Source organism: Heterostelium album (genome assembly GCF_000004825.1).
Source record: "Heterostelium album PN500 unplaced genomic scaffold PPL_contig26, whole genome shotgun sequence".
NCBI classification, from domain to species: domain Eukaryota; phylum Evosea; class Eumycetozoa; order Acytosteliales; family Acytosteliaceae; genus Heterostelium; species Heterostelium album.
In genome coordinates, this window is record NW_008805103.1 from 94,081 (window position 1) to 114,683 (window position 20,603).

The following is a 20,603-nucleotide window of genomic DNA, read 5'->3' on the forward strand; positions in this document are numbered from 1 at the left end:
AATAAAACACAACAGACGTATCTAAATTAGAAATAAAATACCTTACAATTAAACTTTTTTATCTCTATTTGAGTATTTTTTTTTAATTGGTGAAACAGCATCATCATTCTACTCAATAATACACAAAAATCATATATCACCCTTAAACTAAATATTAAGAATTCGATTGGCAGGTGTAAGGTATCGGTATGCATCACATGAATGCAATTTATTTCTCCACCCAATCGTCACCACTAAAGAAATATTTTAAAAATCAAAATACCAACAGTCAGAAGGTTTATACCAACACAATTCACAATTCCCCATCATTCCTGATATTTTTTTTTTTCTTTCAAACCAAATAAAGTTTGTCAATAAATTCTATTCAAGTTGGGTATCAAAATGATTTAAAAGGGGGGGTTATATGGAGTTTGGTATTGCACCAAGTATGTTGTTCAGTAATTTTTAGTCGGGTCTACACCATTCCTGACCCGCGAGTTTCAACTAACAACAACAACAACAACCTATAAACTATTTATACTTTTCAATATATTTTAGTCTGACAAAAACCTTAAAATTTATTTATAATTTTGTTTATTGGAAATTGATTATCAGACTTGGTATACGACCGTCAACTATTAATAATTTTTAATAAAATAATATAATAAACAACAATTAAAATATTTTATTATTAATATAATCGATTTATAATTTATTGTCGTCAAATTTCATTATTTTTATCAAATTATAATTATTATTTATTTTTTGTATAATAAAAATGTATCATTTAAAATGTAAAATCGAATGATAAAAATAAATAATAAAAATATCTTCATATTTTAAAAGGTTATCCAAATTACTAATAATTCTCTCCACCTAATATTCAAAATTTTTTAGTATTATTTATTTTATTTATTTTTTTATCAGTTTCCAAATCACAACAATGTCCGATTAGTCCGAATTGGAGAGACCCTGATCCGTCACCGAATCCACCACCTTCTCCTCCATTGATGACAGTTGTACCATCAAAGACATCTTCGTTCTGCAATGTAAATCAATGGAGTGTATGGAGTCCATATGGCGCACCGGGTACACTATCCGATGCCAGTGGATTTTCGAATGGTGTAGACGTTTCCGGAAGCATATTATTTGCACAGAAAAATTGGTATCCAAACAATGAATATTTAGTCTTGAATCAACCAATACCTTTGTTGAAAGCAGGTGTATCACATACCTTTAAGTTTCAATTCCTTTTGCGTGAGGTCCAACAGTTTGGAAATACAATTTCCAATATCACACTGAATTTCTTGCCATACTTTCAAACTGCGGTTGCCGACCCAGAGTCACAGGCATTGGGACCCGTAACCAACTCTAAATACTCTTACACTTGGAAAGGCTATTTCAACCTTACCAAAAATTGGATGAATCTAACCCATACATTCACACCGACCACCAATATCATCAACTCTGTCATGGTAGTACAATTCAATTTGAATTCAAAAACACAGGTATTAGGATATTATTTCAAAGGTTCGTCGCTAATGGTCTCTCAATATCCAGTTGTAATACCACCAAATCTACCAAGTTACAGTGAGCTGGTAAAGATTCCGAGACCGACCAACCAAATTGTACCTCAAAATATTTCAAATTGTCCTCATCACAGAGGCGATTTGGTACATTGGCATAATCCAGCAACCTGGCCTGGCAACATAGTTCCATCACCCAGTACCAATATTACCTTACCGGAAAATAGCCGAGTTTTGATTTCCTCATGTTCTTTACAACCAAATGCCATTTACACGAAAATAGAAGTACCACAATCATCGGAATTGATATTTAGTGATGGTTTCTATGAGGTTCATGTCAGAGATATTATGGTCATGGGTAAACTTTGGATTGGTAGCAAAGATTGTCGTTTGAATGGAAATGTCACTATTGTTTTCCATGGTGCTAAATCCAATCTCGATACAATACACGATAAGGCAGGAACCAAGGGTATGGGGATTTCTCGAATGGGATTCGTTAGTATGCACGGTAAAAAGTATTTCAATACCTGGACACGTTTGGCAGCTACAGCATATCCCGGTGATTTCATTATTAGCCTTCAAGATCCAGTCAATTGGGAAGTCGGTCAGGCGGTATTCATTACAACCTCTCAAATCGAAGATGAGTTTACTCATCAAAATGAATTGCTAACGATTGCTGCCATCAGTCAGAGTGGAACACTCATTCAATTCACTACGCCATTATGTTACTATCACTATGCAGGTCCAGAGTATCAATCCGAAGTTGGTATGTTGACTCGTAGAATTACTTTGATGGGTGCAATGGATAGTGAAGATGAGAATTTCGGTGGTCATTTCATGTCGATGGGTGAAGGACAGATTGCAGGAGTCGCTACCAACAGAATGGGTCAGTTGAATATGATGGGTCGTTATCCATTCCATTTCCATATGGCAGGTACACTAAAGAATTCCTACATAACCGATTGTAGTGTTTTAAATGCATATTTTAGATGCTACACCATTCATGGAACAAACAATGTTACAGTCTCTGAGAATGTCGCATTCAATAGTTTAGGACATTGCTTCTACCTGGAGGATGGTGTCGAAGAGAACAACACATTGAGTTACAATCTGGCAGCCTATGTCCATATCATTGGTGAGCCTGCATCTGGTTCTAGTCAAGGTGGTGATTATATAGAAGGAACAGAAAATAGAATTCAACCAGCTGATTCAACTGCATCTGGATTTTATATTTCGTATGTAACATATTTAATTAATTATATTGTTTAAAATATATTAACATTTTTTTTGTTGTTATTAGTAATGCGTTTAATAGATTTATTGGAAATGCAGCATCTGGTGGATGGGCAGGATTTAATCTTCCAAATCAATATAAACCAATGGCTTTAAATAGAAATGTTAGTATGAATCCAAGTGAAAGACCGTTCATTCAATGGGAAGGTAATACCGCCCACTCCAGTGGTTATTTCTGGGATTTCGGAACAACCGTTTATGTTGGTGGTTTGTTTTGGGAGGATTACGATCCAAACACAAATACATATATTGCCAAATATATTTCTGGAAGAAAAGAAAGAGATACCTTTGAATATGGAACAACCAAACTCACCGCATTAAGATTTCAATAATACAAAGACATTCCTTTCCACTGGTCAATGTATTTCGCATTGGGGTACCGAGGTTGAAGTGGTCGGATACGAGTCACACGATTGTGGAAGAGCAGGTTCACTCTTTGGAAAAGCATGGTTAAGCAATGCAATTGTAAATGGACAATCTGGAAACCCATTGTCCTATGATCCTCAGAACTACCATAGACAAGGATTTATGATGTACGACACACTGGTTCAAACGATATTGACAAATATCAACTTTAGAAATTTCATTCACAATCCAAACAATCCACCAATTGATGAAGACAATGTTGTCTTTATGTCTCTCACCTATTCGGATCTCTATAAACCACAAGGAATCTCTGGAGTCTCCAATATCACCTACACCAATGTCTCTCCAAATCAAATTCTTGGTCACCTAGCAATTGATACTGGATCATCGAGATATTTCAACTATATAGATTGGGATGGTAGTTCTACACTTAAATATCCTAATAAAACCTTGGTTGGTTCCCACGTTGATTGGTGGAATCACGACAATAACTGTAAGTGGAATCCAAATAACATGGGTGTATGGGTTTGTTCGCCAAAGAGACCAGAGATTGAAATTGCCAACTTGGAAATCATCATCCCAGGCATAATTTATTACTCTGGTGATTATGGTTTTCCTGCCGAATCAGTAGTAGGTACCTTCTCTTTGTTTGGCAATGGAATCACCGACCGTCGTCAGCTCCAAGTGACAAAGAACCCCCAAGTTACAGGTGTCTCCAATATGGGATGGTATTTAAATCTCGATCAAGGTTCACCAGTAAATCATACCGTACATGTTTTCCAAGTTCCATACGGACACTGGGTTATCTATTCTTTATCTTATCCAGCAGGAACCACATTCAATATCTCCACCAATCACCATAGAAATTCATCGTTTAATCAACCGGTCACTCAAGTAAACTCATTATCAGCTCTCAGATTAGGAAATGGTTTGAAATATTTCTTTGACCAAAAGAATTTGTTCATCAAGATTGTAGATATTTCATTGACAGGAGCAGCCACAGAATACTATGAAAGAGGTGGTGTCAGAGTGTACAATTCCAATCTTCCAGGTGAATATTTCCTTGGATTGGAATACAATATTGTTGCCAATTGTCCACCATCAACTGTTGCACCACTCCCCGAAGGAGGTTCAGTTTGTACTGCTACCAATCAATTACCATACTATTAATAAATAAAACAATAAATCTATTATATTTTAATATATCAATTTTATTTTGTTGTTACATCATATCCCATATGAATATTATTTAATTATTATTTAAATTTTGTATGAATATTTATGTCATTATTATTATTATTATTGTTGTTGTTATTGTTTATGAAAGATGAGAAATAATTAGTTGTTTTGTGGCATTGGAAATAACTGCTGATTGTGAACGGATAGTGAGACGGCACATGTTGGCCTGTGGATTCGATTCGATTCTAAGCAAAACAAACATTGGGTTCTGTGCATATGGGAACTGTGCTGATGCAACCAAATTGTTTGGATTTGGATCGACACCCTTGTTGACGGTGAGATTTAATCCTTCGCTCAATACCTTATTGAAATGTGCCATATCGATTGGCTTACTGGTTTTAAATACTTCTTGAATTTCAACTGGTTTACCTGGTAGAATCTTCCACTTGGCAAAGTAGTCGCCACTGTTCAATTGCAATGGATCAAAGAATTTGGAAATTACAATGGGCAGCTTGAGATGGATGGTAATTGGTTTACCGGGTGTCAAGAAATTGATGGCGGCAGTTGGCGATTCCGAGAATTCACCGGTGCAACTAAAGGTGATTGGCTGTTGAATTTGAGCCTTTGGCTGGATGTTTGGAGCGGTCGATTGTGGTTGGAGTTGGAGGGTGCTCGATGCACTCTCAAAGGTGGTGTTGAAGCTGGTAAGAGGGAACGACGAGTTATTACCATAGTAGAGTACGATACGACCTTGAGCACCGTTGTACTCTGATTTCAAACCGATTTGGATGATCGAATCTTCATATAATACACCGTCGTTGACCAAGCATAAACGTTTGTAGGCATTGACAATCTTGATTGCTAGAGGATCCAATGGTGAACCGGTGGAACCAGTATTTGGTGATCCTGAGCTCGCAGTTGGCGACAACAAATTATTATGTTGACCGGATCCAAAGGGTGAACCAACTTCTTGTTGATAGTTTTCTGGTTGGAGTTGTTGTTGTGGTGAGAAGAATTGTTGTGGTTGAGCAATCGGTTGTTGGTACTGTGGTGGTTGTTGTTGATATTGTTGTTGTTGTGATGGACTGGAAACACCAAGACCGAATGGGTCGAGCAAATCGAGTTGACTAGTATTACCACCGATATGACTGTTATTTCCTGAGCTAAATGTGTTGGATGGTGGAGTTGAAATTTCGTTTCCGATACCAGCACTTCCACTGCTGTTGCTGTTGATGAGATCCTTATTCTCAGAGAATGCAGGAATGACATCGAGAACTGTCTGCATCAGATCTTCGTTCAAACTGGTGAGATTAAGATACTCACAGGCACGTTGTTGAATTTCGGCATCGATGTAGCTGCTGTGTTGACGGAATACCTCTTGGGTCTGTTGGGTAAGCTCTGGGAAGAGATTGACAAACTTGGCGTAGGTAGACAATAGCAATGCCTTGGTTTGCAATCCACAGGTGGCAAACTTTCCGTGAAGTGTTTGGAATTGGATGAGTGGCGAACTCGCTGGATTGTCGGCGATCAGATGACCAAACTCACCGAGGATATAACCTCCGACCTTTACGAGTGTTTCATGTGCATTTCTGTTTTGGAGAGCGACAAACACAGTGCTGGCAGCATAGGTCTGGATATCCTCGTGGTTGGTAACAATCTTGACAACACGGAACCAGATATCGTCACTCACGAAATCACCTGCAGTAGTAATCAACTGAAGGATGACGTCGACGTACCAAGAGTAGTTACTGGCAAACTTCTCTGCCAAATTGGCAATCTTGATGACCAACTCCTCACGAATATTATAATCGGCAGTCTGGAGATAACTCAATAGCTCTGCAACGATAGTCTTACAAGTTACCTTATCACACATTCCATATAATAAATCCAATGCTCTTCTTCTAATACTGATATCAGCATCCTTTAATGATACTAAATAATCTATTAGTAACCAACGTAGCCTTTTTATTTCATGTTCTCCATTCAATTCATTTAACTTACATAGAACAGTATCTTGATATTTCTTTATCATTACAGAAGTCTCATTGGAGAGTGAAGCGAAATGGGACATTGCTTCCAAACCCAAATATCTAATATTTGTTTCTTTGGCAGTGATGAAACGACCCAAAAGAATTGATGTTTGTTTTAAAAGTGCTGGATCACTATAAAACATTGTATTAGTTTAATGTTTTTAATGAATGCTCTTACTTTTTTGTTTTTATATACTTACTTGTCATGATGAATGATAAGATTGATTGCTTCGAATAGTACGGCATTCAATGCATTCTTATGGTTGATGGTACCTGCTTTTGCAGATTCCGAAATGGCAAAGATTGCATTGAGAATCTCTGTAAGACGTCTACCAGTAGCATCTTCCAATGGTGGGAAATATCTTAGGAATCTCAATAATTTAACTTGTAACCATGGACATGGAATATGATAGTAAATATATTCCTTTGGATTCTCTTTTTGAATAATGATCTATATTTTAATAATAATAATAATAGATTATGTATTAGTACTAATAATAATATAATAATAATAATAATAATAGTTATTATTTTTTACTACTTACCTTATAAAGAAGATGAATTACTTTGGGAACAGCAGGTTCCCAACCTTCAGCTTTCTCCGAGACCAAATCAATGAGTAAACTCATCAATGAATTCAAAACACCGAAATCTTGTTCATCCAATACCGAGATTAAACGTTCGACCCAAGAGTCTGGTGTAACCAATCCCGGATGATTACGATTCATTCTCAAAATAGCTAATGCTGCTCTCTTTTTAACTAATGGTGCTGATGTACTTTATAATTATTATTGTTAGTTATAATGAATAATAATAATCAATATCAATATCTTTAATACATACTTGGCAATCAATAACTTTTGAATGAGTGGTGCAAGAAACTCGGCGGTCTCTTTACCACCGATGTTACAAACGGCAGCCAATGCCAGTGCTTGGAAGTAATCGCTACGTGCCAATAGATCCTCTTTGAATGAATTGATAATCAATGGTAACATCTCATGTGATTCATTCAATAGAATACCTAATGATATATAACCCTAAATAATAATCAAATAAAAAAGATATTATTAATAAAATCAATAATTATATAATAGTTGGTTATTATTATTATTACATACAATTTGTTTCTCAGTGAATTTACTTGAGGATAATAAAGTGACAGCTTCCATATGTCCGAAATCAAGTTCATAGCCCAACATGTACATATAGATAAGCTTACAGACATACTTTCTACGTTGGTATCCATCGATATTCTTATTCTCTTTGAACTCCTTACGAATGTGTGCCATCTCTTTAGTTACTCTTTTCTCTTCATTCTCTTTGTTTGGTGCTAATATATATTCAAATCTATCAATATAAAATATCCTAACCTATCTATCAATATCAGATTATATATATATATTACCATTTCTAAGATCTGATATGAAATTTGTCAATCCTCTCATTGCACCCTTTGATAAATTTGGATTAGCTGCCATCTTTTATCTGTCTATCCTATCTTATTCCTATCTAAATATTATTATTATCTAGATCACTACTACCACTACTACTACTATATCTGATGAAAATCTCTTATGTAAAATATCTATCTATTATAATTTATTTTATTATTTTGTTGATGATCGTATTTATTTTTTCAATGATTATTAATTTTTAATTAATTATACAAATAATGATCATCAATAGTTAAAAACTAATTATCATAATTTTTTTTATTGCTTTATTCAACTCCAACCCATTAAAAAATTAATTTTAATTTTTTTTTTTTTTTGTATTTTTTTAAAAAAAAATTTTTTCTCTGGTCAGAAATCATAGTTATATAACTCTAACTCTAATGCCAAAATCACATTTATATTACATCTTCAAAACTTTTTTGCATTTATTTTCAAGAATCTGATTGAAATAGTCTAATTTTTGTTAAGTTATTATTAATTATTTTATTATTTACAAATATTTAAATCTTAATATATGTTGCACCAACACTACCAATATTTTTGAAAAATTCCTAAACAAATAAAAATAGAAATTGTTAGCATAAATATTCTATTCGATTTATATAAAATAATAATAATAATAATAATAATAGAAATAGTGATAACTTACTATACCATATAAAAATATTGGATGTTGATAGTCTTGAATGTCTTTGATGATTGTGTTGATTATTGGTAGGATATCAAGTACAATACTTCTTCCATATGATCCAAAGTAGAATAGATTCAACAGTAGCTTGAATAGCTGTTTGATTATCGGTTTCTTATTATTGTTATTGGTTGATAGTGGTTTCATTAACATTAAATTATTTCTTAAAATCAAATGATTTAAATCGATTGGTTTGAAGTGATTTATATCATCACTCTGTTGCTGTTGATCGATCAACAATAGTTTATCTAGATGTAGTGTTATGCTCTCTGTAAAGGCTGCGCTGTGAACCATCCACGAATGTTTGAATCTCGTTTGTTGCTCGAGATTGTTGGTTTCACCATTTATAGAGAGTATGAAAACAATGCTGTCGACCAACATCGGAATGAATCGATCGAATATCACCGTCATCAGTTGAGTAGGTATCGGACTGGTTAGTTTCAGTTCCATTTCCTTTTCATTTTGGCGTTTCTCGTTGTTACCACAACGAACCAAAGGATAGTACATCAACAACCTCTCAATAAACAACCGGAATATCTTTAGCAATCGAACGTAATCAACGGTGCTAACTATCGATTTGTAATAACCAAGTAGTTTCGGTAGCAACAGTGCATACTCCTTAATAAAGTATTGCGCTTTACTATTGCTATTATCATTGTTATTGTTGTTATCGCGTGGAAACTGCTTCATCACACGGTAGATAAGCTGTATTCCACAACCTTTGAGGTCTGCCGACACATGACTGATCATAGGAAGACAGTAACTCCTTAGGAAATGATGTCGGTGTGATGCGTGCAATTGCTTTCCAATCGAGGAGAGCAAGTTGTCCAATGACTCACAATTGACATCTACCTTTACAAAGTTGGTCAGACGTGATGTAATAGAGTACACTATTGTTGCTTGTGGTATAAGATCGTAGAGGAATAGATAAGTCTCTTTGGTAGCACCATCACCACTACCAGCACTGTACATATAACATCCAGTTATCATCTTTTGTAGATCGATATTCAATTGATTAAAATTGTTCTTACAACTCCACAGCAAACCTAGTATCTCTACCCTTAAACCATCTAATTTCTTTGAATTATAAATAAACAATAACAATATATCTATAACATAAGCATATTAATATTAATTGTTGTTATTATTATTATTGTTGAATCTAACATACCATTCAATATTTCATTATCTATTTGTTGTAAAGATTTAAATAGGTTGATATAATCGATGGTGTGGAGTAACATTGATTTGAATTTAACTGGTTCCTCTATGATGTTCAATAAGAAGGTATTTAACATTGAATATCTATCATTCTTTGATAGTGGAACTAAAACAAAATAGATAATAATAATAATATTGTTAATATATTGATTTAGTAGAAGGTATGTGATTAATTCAAAACAAAATATACCTATTGATGATTGTTTGGCAAATACTTTTTCTTTATTTAATAGATTCATAATCGTCTCTATTAAACTACGATGCACACTACCATATTCATTATCTAATAATATAAATGGTAACAATGTCATATAATCAAATTTATATTTCTAAATGAATATTTAATTTAAGCTATTAGTAAATATATAATTTGTTTACTTTATCATTTAATCTAAATACATACATTTATAAATTGATTAATATTTCTTAATCTATTGTAATAATATAGGTATAGTTTAAGTTTCATGTAATATTGTTTTGGTTGATCTTGTTGCTGTAGTAGTTGTTGTTGTTGTTGCTGTTTTTGATTTGAAGTAGTAGTTGTTATCAATGGTATTGGTAGATTAGTAAGAGTTGTTGCTAATGTTGGCCAATATAAATATTGTATATATAAACAATCAACTGTAAGATTAAATATAATACTTTCGATATCATTATTATTATTAATTATATTTTGATACTGTCTATCTTTATCTATTATTATTTTCTTAAAACATGGTAGTATCTCTTTTATAATAATATTGAATCTATTTATATATTGTTGATGATATTGTTGATTAGGTTGTATTTGATTATATTTTAACATCGATGATATTAATATTGATAGATAATCTAACAAAGGTTGACAATCCTCTTGTTGTTGGAGTATGATACTATAGTCATTCGATGGTACAAGTTGATCCAATTGATATTGACTATTGAACAAAAGTGTAATGATACGATTTTCATTGTTTATACTATTACTATTATCATCTTCATCTTCATCTAAAGATGTATTAGATATACTATTAAAATAACTACACCATTTACTTATTATATAATTATATTGTTGTTGTTGTTTGAATGTTGACATGATATCTTTGATTCTTGGTAACGCTTTTGTGAATGTTCGATCGAATCTATCGATATTAGGTAGTAGACTGAATAGAGCATCGATTAGAAATTCATTATCTTGTTGACTAGTACTAGTGATCTTGGAGAGATCTAGTAGTTTAGATAGTTTGATAACGGAATTAGCCATTTCATCTTTGAGTGCGTTGGTATTATAGGTTGTCGTAGTTGTAGTTGTTGTTAGTCTATCGATTTGACCACTTAGATGACGAACTGTTATCTTTAAGGAATTGACATATAACTTCAAGACAACACTAGGAACAACAGTGTTGAGTCGTTTCGCATGCACATACAAATGTCTGTAGTCATTGACAATCGATACACCCATCAATTCATCCTGTGCAAACTGATGTCTCTCAGGTAGTGATTCAATGGAAAGTGATTCTTTCATTCTATTCCTAATATTAGTCGCAATAGATTTACTTATACTTAAATGATTACCAATATTATTACTGTCATCTTGATTATTATTATTATTATTTACTATTGATATACTATTTAAGAATATATCTAGTATTTCTATCCATCTATCTACTCTATCGATTGATATGAATGCAAGATCATATATTATTGTAAATAATTTGTTGAATAACTCTAGATTATTGTTGTTGTTGGTACTATTATAATTATCAGTATTGTTGTTGTTATTCCTATCATTATCATCGTCATCAAGATAGAATTTGATAGATGGCATTGAACTACCACTCCATCTCTCAGCCATATCCAACAATAGATTAAGTAATCTATCAACATGAAATTTGCCTTGTTCCACTAGTTTCAATCTTTCTTTGAGATTATCACCATTACTATTGATCCAATCAATATACTTTGTTATCAAATTGAATACACCTTGCCAATGACTACTATTATTAGAGCGATCGTGATCATCTTTCAACAAAACATCTTGATTCTTCACCACCAAATAAGTTGATATACAATTTAAACTCTTTATATAAAGATATTGATATTCTAAATAAATAAATTAATCTTTATAAGTAAACAACAAACATTTGGTATTTATAAATAGCATAATAATAATACACTTACCTTGAAATAATATATTTTGATTATATAATTCGTTATAGAAAACAATATCAAATAGATTCCAAAGATTAACATGTTTTGAATTCAATTTGATTGTTGTATTGAATTGTGAAATGAATCTCTTGATTATCTCTACATTGACTAGTTTGAATGTCTCTCCAGAATAGAGTGTAATCGCTATTAAATCTTTCATAAACCTTGTTAAAATGTCATTGATTATACCATTCATTGAATCATCTAATAATAAAATTAGTTAAAGTATATTTATGTTATCTTATTATAAATATATACTTACTGTTTGTAACTAATTTATATGATTTTATATTGTATAGTAATCTATTGATGGAAGTACTGAATTGTAGCCAAAATGATAATTGATTCTTTGTATTTAATAGTTTTAATGATGAATATAATGTTGTTGTTGTAGATGATAATGTAGTTGCAGTTGATATATCAGTATCAAATAAAGTATTTATATATTGATAGATATTATCGATGGCAATTAATAGTTGTTCTAACAATGCAGATCTAAATGTAGTGTTAATGTTACTCTCGAAGTCATTACGAATGAAATGAGATAGTCGATCTATAAAATCAATGGTATGATATTGATATTGTTGGATATCGGTGAGTGTCAGTGCTTGAAAAGTAGTTCCCATATCATCGGCAATCGATTCACCTTGAAAACACAATGTCAGCTTAGAGAGTAGATCACCTTTACTCTTTGATATATTTTCAAATACCTAAAAGAAATAAATTATCATTAATATATAAATCAAACTCTTAAATATAAGTTTATAAAGTGTATTTACATCATCATTTGAAATAGGTATCGTGAATGTTAATGAATTATTTTCATTCCTTATAACACCGTTATTGACCACACCATTGTAATGACTTGATTGCACTTTGACTGAAAAACTTTCAATCATTCTATGACATCAGACTGATTAATAATCTGGCTTCAATTACATCGATCGAAATAATGATTTTCAAAGTAATTTAATCAAAGTTTAATTCTTGGAATAATTTTAATATATATTATTAGACTATTGATTTTCAGGTTAACCTAATCTGACAGCCTTCTCAAGATATCAATACTTTATGCTCCAATTTTAATTTATAAAAAAAATGTTAAGAATCATTATTATATTAATAAATTTATTATGGATTATCAATCATCATCATCTCCCCTTTGGTCTAGTGGTGAGGATTTTCGCCTGTCACGCGAAAGGCCCGGGTTCAATTCCCGGAAGGGGAGTAAATTTTTTATGGATCTGAGAAATTTCATGTCCGCCTGCGGTAAGAGAAATTTCCCCCAAGATAATATTGTATCTTCACCTATATTTCGCTCATCAAACACCAGCGTGGACGAAACACTGTCTTCCGGTTCTTCTCTCGTTCACTTCCTGGATTAGCTTACAACAAAAACAAAGAATGTGAACTGTGCTTCACATACAGCAAAAATCTATGAAACCGGACAGAGGTATCAAAATATCAAACAGTAATACATTTATTTGTTATAGAAACTAATAAATATATTCTAAGATAGATCTTTGTTAAAGATTAATTATTAGAAAAAAATTGAAATATTTACCATTTTAAAAAAAAATAAAAAAAATAAAAAACTAAAATTAACTGTGCAATATTTCTGAAGTGATAAAATATTTTTTATTTATATACTTTTAAATTGATTTAAAAGAAAACAATTAATAGGATGTCTAATAACCTTGGTTGAGGATTACTTGATTCAATCTGTTTGGAATTGATTCATATAGTGATTGGCAGTACTTCAGTGTCATTTCATATCAACACTATTAACATTATTTAAGAGTTCTATTGAGTTTAGAATGAATGGCATCTAGTATATATATTTATCTCAAGAATACCCAAGAATTTTAAAAAACATTCAGGTCCTGACTGGTTTGTTTATATATCAAATTTAGTTAAGAATGCATTTTAAGTAAAAAATATTATGAGTTTTAGAATATTGATGACAAGTGAGATGTCTTGTACAGTTGTGGAATATACTAAAATTAGTTAAACAATATTATTTATTCGTCGATATATATCATACTCTAAAATTTCTAAAAAATCTGGGAATCTAGAGCTTAAGATAGATTGTCTAAGTATCCAGTTCCATATTAAATTAATGAGAGAAAAGATTGAATTTGAATCTACCACTTTCAACTTAATGATAGAATATTAGTTGTTCTATAATCGGGAACTCCTTTAAAGAATAAACTTTCTTTATACTATACTCTCCTTGTTTTATTTTCGTTTCATCTGTTAAATTACTTTTCTAAAAAAACAATATCCTTGTTTATGTAAAATCAGTTAAAAACCTTTACATTTTGAATATGAAGAAGAGTCTAAAAGGTTTTTTTTTGATTTATTTCTGAAAGTAATTCCTTAATCCTTTATTATTCTTCTAATAATGTTATTGATTTATCTTTTTAAAAATGTATTGTTATCCTTTGTTTTTTTAATGATATAATTGATTTTTAAAAAAAATTTTAAATTTTATTTTAAATATAATTGTAATCTTTTAAATATTTATTCTTTTTATACATATAGTATTTGTGTTCAGTGATGAGTTTGTTTTTGCTTAGTTTTTCTTTAGTCTTGAAACTGTTGAAAATTAGAATTGTATTTTAAACCAATAACTTCTTGTGCCGTTCAGTAATCCAAATCAAGTATTCCACAAATCTTTTATCTTTCTGTTAACATTTTACTTGGTATCATTCTTATATATAATATAATTAAATATTTCAAAATAAATTTAAAAGTACTATAATAAAAAATATTTTATTACTTCAGAAATATTGCACAAATTAATTTTATCTTTTATTTTTTTTATTTTTTTTTAAAATGATAAATGATTCAATTTCTTTTTAATTATTAATCATTTACAAAGATCTATCTTAGAATATATTTATTTGTTTCTATAACAAATAAATGTATTACTGTTTGATATTTTGATACCTCTGTCCGGTTTCATAGATTTTTGCTGTACTGCTCTGACCCATATTTCCATACATTCTTTAATTGTCGAGCAGTTATGCACAGATTCAACCTTAACACCATTCTTGACTCCTTACAGCTTTCAGGTGGTCAACGATTCGATTGGACTATGGAAGACGCGTATCAGTTGGTTAGAAGAAAGGACAACATCACTACTCTCGTTTCACTTGTCTTTCATCAAATCTGGAAATTCTATTGTAAATCCTATTTTGGCGGTACTCCTCTCCACGATAACAACCTACTATCTAATGAATCTATCATTAATGAATATATACAGCACTTATCAGTAATGAAATTAATTAAAAATAACAGTATCAGTAACTTACAATCCAAACTTAAATAACCAATAACCAATCAAATGTCAACCAACTATTATTTCCTCTTCTTCATTTCTTCATTTTCAAATTAACCAATTCAATCATCAGTATTCTCATCAGCTTAACAATCTATTAATATCAATAACTAAAATAATTATAATAATAATCAAAATAGCAATCAATTGCAGAATTATGAAAAAGTAAAAACTGTAAAAAAAAAAGAAAAATTCGATGGTTTACACCATCCCAATATATTACTTAATAAATCAATTTTTACTTCTTAAAAAAAAAAAAAAAAAAAAAAAGGTAAGAGAAATTTCATGTCCGCCTGCTGTAAATAACTCCATCGTTTAATTAAGAAAAATTAAAAACTATAATAATAAGACAATTAAAAACGATTAAATAATTCGAATGATAATAATATACTTTTTTTGAAATTTTAAAAAAAAAAATCTTTTATTTATTTCGAATTCAAGTAAGTAAGTAAATCAATAATGGTCTTTCTTTATTGAATGTATTTGTTAAAAAAAGTTGATTTTAACCAGTATCTTTTAAATGGTAAGAGAAGAAAAAATTATATAGACCAGATTATTATGAATGATATTTTAAAACAGAGTATATTTTTCCAAGTGTGAAATCAAATTTTATATTTACTAAATTTGGGCATGTTTTCTTCAAAGACCATCTCCTCAATGTTCCAATCGTTGTTCCTCTCTGAGCAATGGTACATCTCCAGGTATTTCTGGAATCGTGATGTCTTTTATTGTCCAAGACCAAAATTTATTATTTACTATCTTTTCTGTGTCACCTTCGACAATTCCAAAATCTTCGTTATAGAAACGGGATAAAAGAACAATGTTATCCATTTCTAAGCGACTAAATCAGACAGTTAAGTTAAAATTAATTAGATAATCAAATTATGATATCACCTACATTCTATTGTTTGGAAAGTTGGGTGGGAATGTACCCAATTTTGCGGCTATGACTCCAACCGCCTCATTAGTGTACCATCGATAGTTTCCAACGCCAGGAACTGATTTTAGAATTGGCAGATAGTTCATCATTTGGACCGATATGAGAGTATTGTGAGCTCGACGATCTCTGTTCGAGATTTTTACAAGTGATGTTGGTATTAAATTCACTATTGGCATAACTTGGTCAAGTTTGTTGATCAAAAGATTGACGTTGTTGTTAGTTGTGTTTGTAATATTAATTAACTCATGTAATTGAACTGTAATATTATTGATGTTGTTGTTCATTATGTTGAAGTCAGGTACAATTACGTGCTCATTATCTTTAACAACTTGTAAATACAACAAACATATTTTAAATAAGCAAAGAGTAATCGATATCATAACTGGTAGTGTACTTACTATTTGTTAAAATCTTGTGTCTCTTCACCATAGATCTTTGAATATCTACATTGGGTACATTTTCATTTGTGAGATCAAGGTTGCTGCATTCTATTGATTTGTTATTATAAAAAGAAGATTATACATAGATTTTATTAAAAGTTATCTTACCTTTTTTGCGCTTAAGGCAAAATAATTCCTTCGTTGCTTTCTCAAGATTTTCAGTTTGTTCTTGGGTGATTTGAATGTTTTCGTTTACAGGTGGAATAACGAAATTAACATTCATAGTGAAACTTTGTGTGTTTAACTATTGGGTTCGAATTAAATAACATGTTTGTTGTTGAGTTGTAAAATATAAATATGTATTGAATTAAAAGATTGTAAAAAATTTGAAAAAAATAATAGATTAATTAAATTTTAAATAATAAAATAATTTATTTAATCAGTTCAATATTGAATAATTTGGATTGAAATTTTATTGAAGATGAGTGTAAATATATAGCTATCCAAAGTAAAACATAATTATTTTTAAATATTTATATTTTATTAAAAAAAAGTAATAGTAGAAAATATTAAAGGTTATCTTCCAACTCTATAATATTTCATCATTTGAACTAACATTACTAAAACAGGTGGTACATCACCCTCACATATCCATTCACCACCGGATGCAGAAACCAAAAAGTGACGTGACCAAGTCCATGTGAATTGCTGTCGCATCGGATAGCTATCCACTATGTAGTTGCGCTGTGACGGCTGATACAGATACTTCAGATAGGTCTCCTTAGATGACTCACCGTACCATGTCAACCAGACACCATTCCACCGGCCATGACCAAGCGACAGTTGACTGTGTTTCGATGGAGTCAGCTTGCAGCCGTCCCACTGGTACTCGAGTAGGTCAGCCCAACTCTGGTTAGTCAGCTTACCGTCATGATAGTGCCACTCCTCGTCACCGAATCGAAATATTCCACCTTTGTAACCGCTCTTAAAGGTTGATAGCAGCTGCTCTTTCACTTGCAAGTCCATCACCGATTTGAAATTGGAGTGTGTGACACCGTCGATTGCCAACACCCATTGAATTAAACTCTCATTGCTCTCCACACTGAACACCAAGTTATTCCTTGAGGATTTCGATGATGACGACAACGATGATGATCTTGAAGATCCACTACTACTGGAACTGGTTCGAATGTTGTTTGAAATTACCCAATCCTCCTGGGCATCGCCACCACTGCTAGCACCGTCAGTCTCTACAAAACTCAAAGTAAAACAATTTGGATGACCTTCTTTTATCTGTGGAGTAATTGTAATACTTGTCATATCACTAATTGATTTTCTACCCAACAATTGATCCTCCTATTGGTTTTTGTTTTGTAATAAGAAATAAAAGTTAGATTAACTAATCAATTGAATAAACTATAAACATATTATAATATTACTTACTTTTTCAGAAGAATAAATTAATAATTCAGAGTGTTTTAAAACTATCCATTTGTTTGAAAATTTAGATCCCAAAGATCGATTCTTTTTCTTTTGCAACTGTCCTTTCTTATAGATTGTAGATCCAAGATATTGCTGAACACCAGAACCTTGTCCCATTGTAATAGTCATTTCCAATGGAATTGATGGTACTTCTGATGGACATATATTTGTTTTTAAAAACTAAATAATAATTAAATAAGTTAGTCATTATTTGTTAAAAAATATTACTATTATTATTATTATTATACCTTTGAAATACATTGTATTATTGTATTTAAAACATGAACTCTCTTTATGCTTGACGCCTTATTGATTTCCAATTTTAAATTCATTGTTTTTCTTGCCAACAAGAATGTCTTTCGTTCGATTTCGTCACCACCTGTGAGAGAGTCAAATTCAGAATCTACATCGGTCGATTCGATTCCAAAGTTAAATTGTTTCAAGATCTCTGCCATCACAGCCACTTTGTGTTTGATTTTACACTTTTTGTCAAAGATGTCCATCTCGTTCATCGAAAAATTAGTCTTGGTCTTCTCACCGAGTGTCTTTTGGCACTCACTTAGCATCACCAGAATATACTCAATGTCGGACAATGCCTGTTGTTTGATCGACTCGATGGTCAGTCCCTGTGGAACCTCCCAGGAGTATTCGGTGGTCGGTATGCTGGAAATCAGTGTGACTCCATTGTGATTGTCTTTTTCTTGTTGTTGGTTGTGGTGGTGGTGAGTGGACTGCTCCTTTGATGATTTACCATTGCTGCTATTCATTGAGTGACTCAATCGATTAACTGAACTGATAAAGAGTTCCGCCGATTCACTCAGTGGTGAATCGCTACTGTCGTCACTTAGCGACGAAGCTGAAGACGATCTACTATGATTGGATGAGAAATAAGATGATGAACTGGATGATGAAGAACCTCCTCCACTTGTTGAACTACTATTGGTAATACTATTGCTATTGCTATTGCTATTGGAGGAACGAGATGACGATCCACTTCCTCCCTTTTTGTTGCCACTACTGCCGGGTGTTGCCACTTTGACGGAAAGTGATGTGGTTGATGATTCTTGAACCAATTTTGAAATCGATCCATTTGATGTTGAGTTTGTCAATTGTTGATTCGTATTTCCATTATTATTGTTATTGTTGTTGCTATTGTTATTGTTGTTGTTATTATTTATACAATTTGATAGACTACCAGCACTGCTGGAATTCGTAATGATTGGAATGGATTGATAACTAGTGTTTGTCGATGTAAAACTCTGACTATTAGAGATATTACTCGAACTACAGTGTAGATTCGATTCAGAACCACTGAATTTCTTTCTAAGAAAGTTTGGAACCATTCCAGATTTCTTTTTCTTATTTCCATTCAACGCATCTGGTGATTGATCTGATCCATCATGACTTTGAATAAAAGCTAATGAATGAGAACTATTTTCTTTTCTCTGTGATATATCTGATATTGATGATGATTTCATTCAAATTTACTAATTCAAAATAATATTAAATTTAAAAACCTAAGTCTAAGATCTACCTGTTAATTTTGGAAATTAATATTTATAGATAAAATTTAGTGAGGGAGAGAAATATAGTAACTTTATTTTATAATGTTATGTTATGTTCTCATTCACTTAGAAAAAAAAACAAATGAAAAAAATGAATGAATTAATGAATGAATGTATTTAATTTGTGGAGTGGAGCATAAATGAAAGTTAATTAATCAAACTGGCTAGTAATCAAATTTGTGTTTATGTTTTTGTTTTTTTTTGTTTGGAAATACATCATTCAATTTTTAATAAATCAAAAAGAGAGAGAGAATGAGAATGAATGAATGAATGACAACAGTTACAATCATCACAATAGATAAGCACATTTTTATATAGAATAAACTATTTCTTTATTTGGCATAATAGATGGAAACAATAGAAAGTGAGCAGCTGCTGTGTATCAATTAATTAATGTTAAAATATTTGTTTTGTGGTATACCACAAATTGATGGCGCCGACTTGATGGGAATTGCAGATGCATAAAGATGTTGTTTTTTGTTTTTGATACATTGGTGATGAGTGACTAAGCGATAAGTTATTAGTAGTGATGAGTGTTGAGTGTTGAGTGATGAGTTTTGAGTGTTTAGTGAAAAGTGAGAAAAGTGGTCGTAGAAAAGAAACTGAGAGTGTACTGTCGGGGTGGATTGGATTGGATTGGTGGGTGTGAGGTGTTATTGATAAATGAAACACAAAAATCTATTAATTAAATATATATTTATTATTTTTAATTGTTTATATATTATTTCATTTTTGTTGATTTTTTTTTATTTAATATTTGTGTGTTTTGATTGGTTAATTAATGGATGGACTTTATTTGATTTTATTTTATTTTTTGGTGTGGTAATAACTAAATAAATAATATTGGTAATTATAATAATAATAAACACAATCCAAATAAAAACAAAAAAAATTCTTAACTTACTGTATAATTTAATATGATTGATTGTGCTATTATTTCTTTTTTTTTTTTTGAATTTAAAAAAATAGT

General features: G+C 31.3%; 5 protein-coding genes and 1 non-coding gene across 6 annotated transcripts; 2 read left to right on the forward strand and 4 right to left on the reverse strand.

Moving 5' to 3' along the window:
• Nucleotides 1-403: 403 nt before the first annotated feature.
• PPL_11773 (G8 domain-containing protein) lies at nt 404-4,334 on the forward strand (the record flags this gene model as incomplete). The annotated part of the gene is made up of 4 exons (XM_020582522.1): nt 404-425; nt 907-2,740; nt 2,806-3,005; nt 3,121-4,334. The coding sequence occupies 4 exons, from the start codon at nt 404-406 to the stop codon at nt 4,332-4,334; spliced, it is 3,270 nt and encodes a 1,089-aa protein (XP_020426876.1).
• Nucleotides 4,335-4,482: 148 nt separating this feature from the next.
• Nucleotides 4,483-7,851, reverse strand: ap2a1-2 (adaptor-related protein complex 2; the record flags this gene model as incomplete). The annotated part of the gene is made up of 6 exons (XM_020582523.1): nt 4,483-6,505; nt 6,574-6,824; nt 6,919-7,150; nt 7,217-7,410; nt 7,492-7,703; nt 7,779-7,851. The coding sequence occupies 6 exons, from the start codon at nt 7,849-7,851 to the stop codon at nt 4,483-4,485; spliced, it is 2,985 nt and encodes a 994-aa protein (XP_020426877.1).
• A 476-nt stretch (nt 7,852-8,327) lies between these two features.
• Nucleotides 8,328-12,822, reverse strand: PPL_11775 (uncharacterized protein; the record flags this gene model as incomplete). Its single annotated transcript, XM_020582524.1, has 9 exons — nt 8,328-8,378; nt 8,477-9,479; nt 9,547-9,592; nt 9,687-9,842; nt 9,927-10,065; nt 10,140-11,815; nt 11,894-12,127; nt 12,186-12,633; nt 12,703-12,822. The coding sequence occupies 9 exons, from the start codon at nt 12,820-12,822 to the stop codon at nt 8,328-8,330; spliced, it is 3,873 nt and encodes a 1,290-aa protein (XP_020426878.1).
• Nucleotides 12,823-13,079: 257 nt separating this feature from the next.
• PPL_11776 lies at nt 13,080-13,151 on the forward strand. The gene has a single exon. It is a non-coding gene; the product is annotated as a tRNA-Asp (tRNA).
• A 2,346-nt stretch (nt 13,152-15,497) lies between these two features.
• Nucleotides 15,498-16,490, reverse strand: PPL_11777 (uncharacterized protein; the record flags this gene model as incomplete). The annotated part of the gene is made up of 2 exons (XM_020582525.1): nt 15,498-15,510; nt 16,165-16,490. 2 exons carry the CDS (start codon nt 16,488-16,490, stop codon nt 15,498-15,500), a joined length of 339 nt encoding a protein of 112 aa, XP_020426879.1.
• A 67-nt stretch (nt 16,491-16,557) lies between these two features.
• On the reverse strand, nt 16,558-19,546 carry PPL_11778 (PH domain-containing protein; the record flags this gene model as incomplete). The annotated part of the gene is made up of 4 exons (XM_020582526.1): nt 16,558-16,694; nt 17,513-17,942; nt 18,030-18,248; nt 18,317-19,546. The coding sequence occupies 4 exons, from the start codon at nt 19,544-19,546 to the stop codon at nt 16,558-16,560; spliced, it is 2,016 nt and encodes a 671-aa protein (XP_020426880.1).
• Between the last annotated feature and the right edge of the window lie 1,057 nt (nt 19,547-20,603).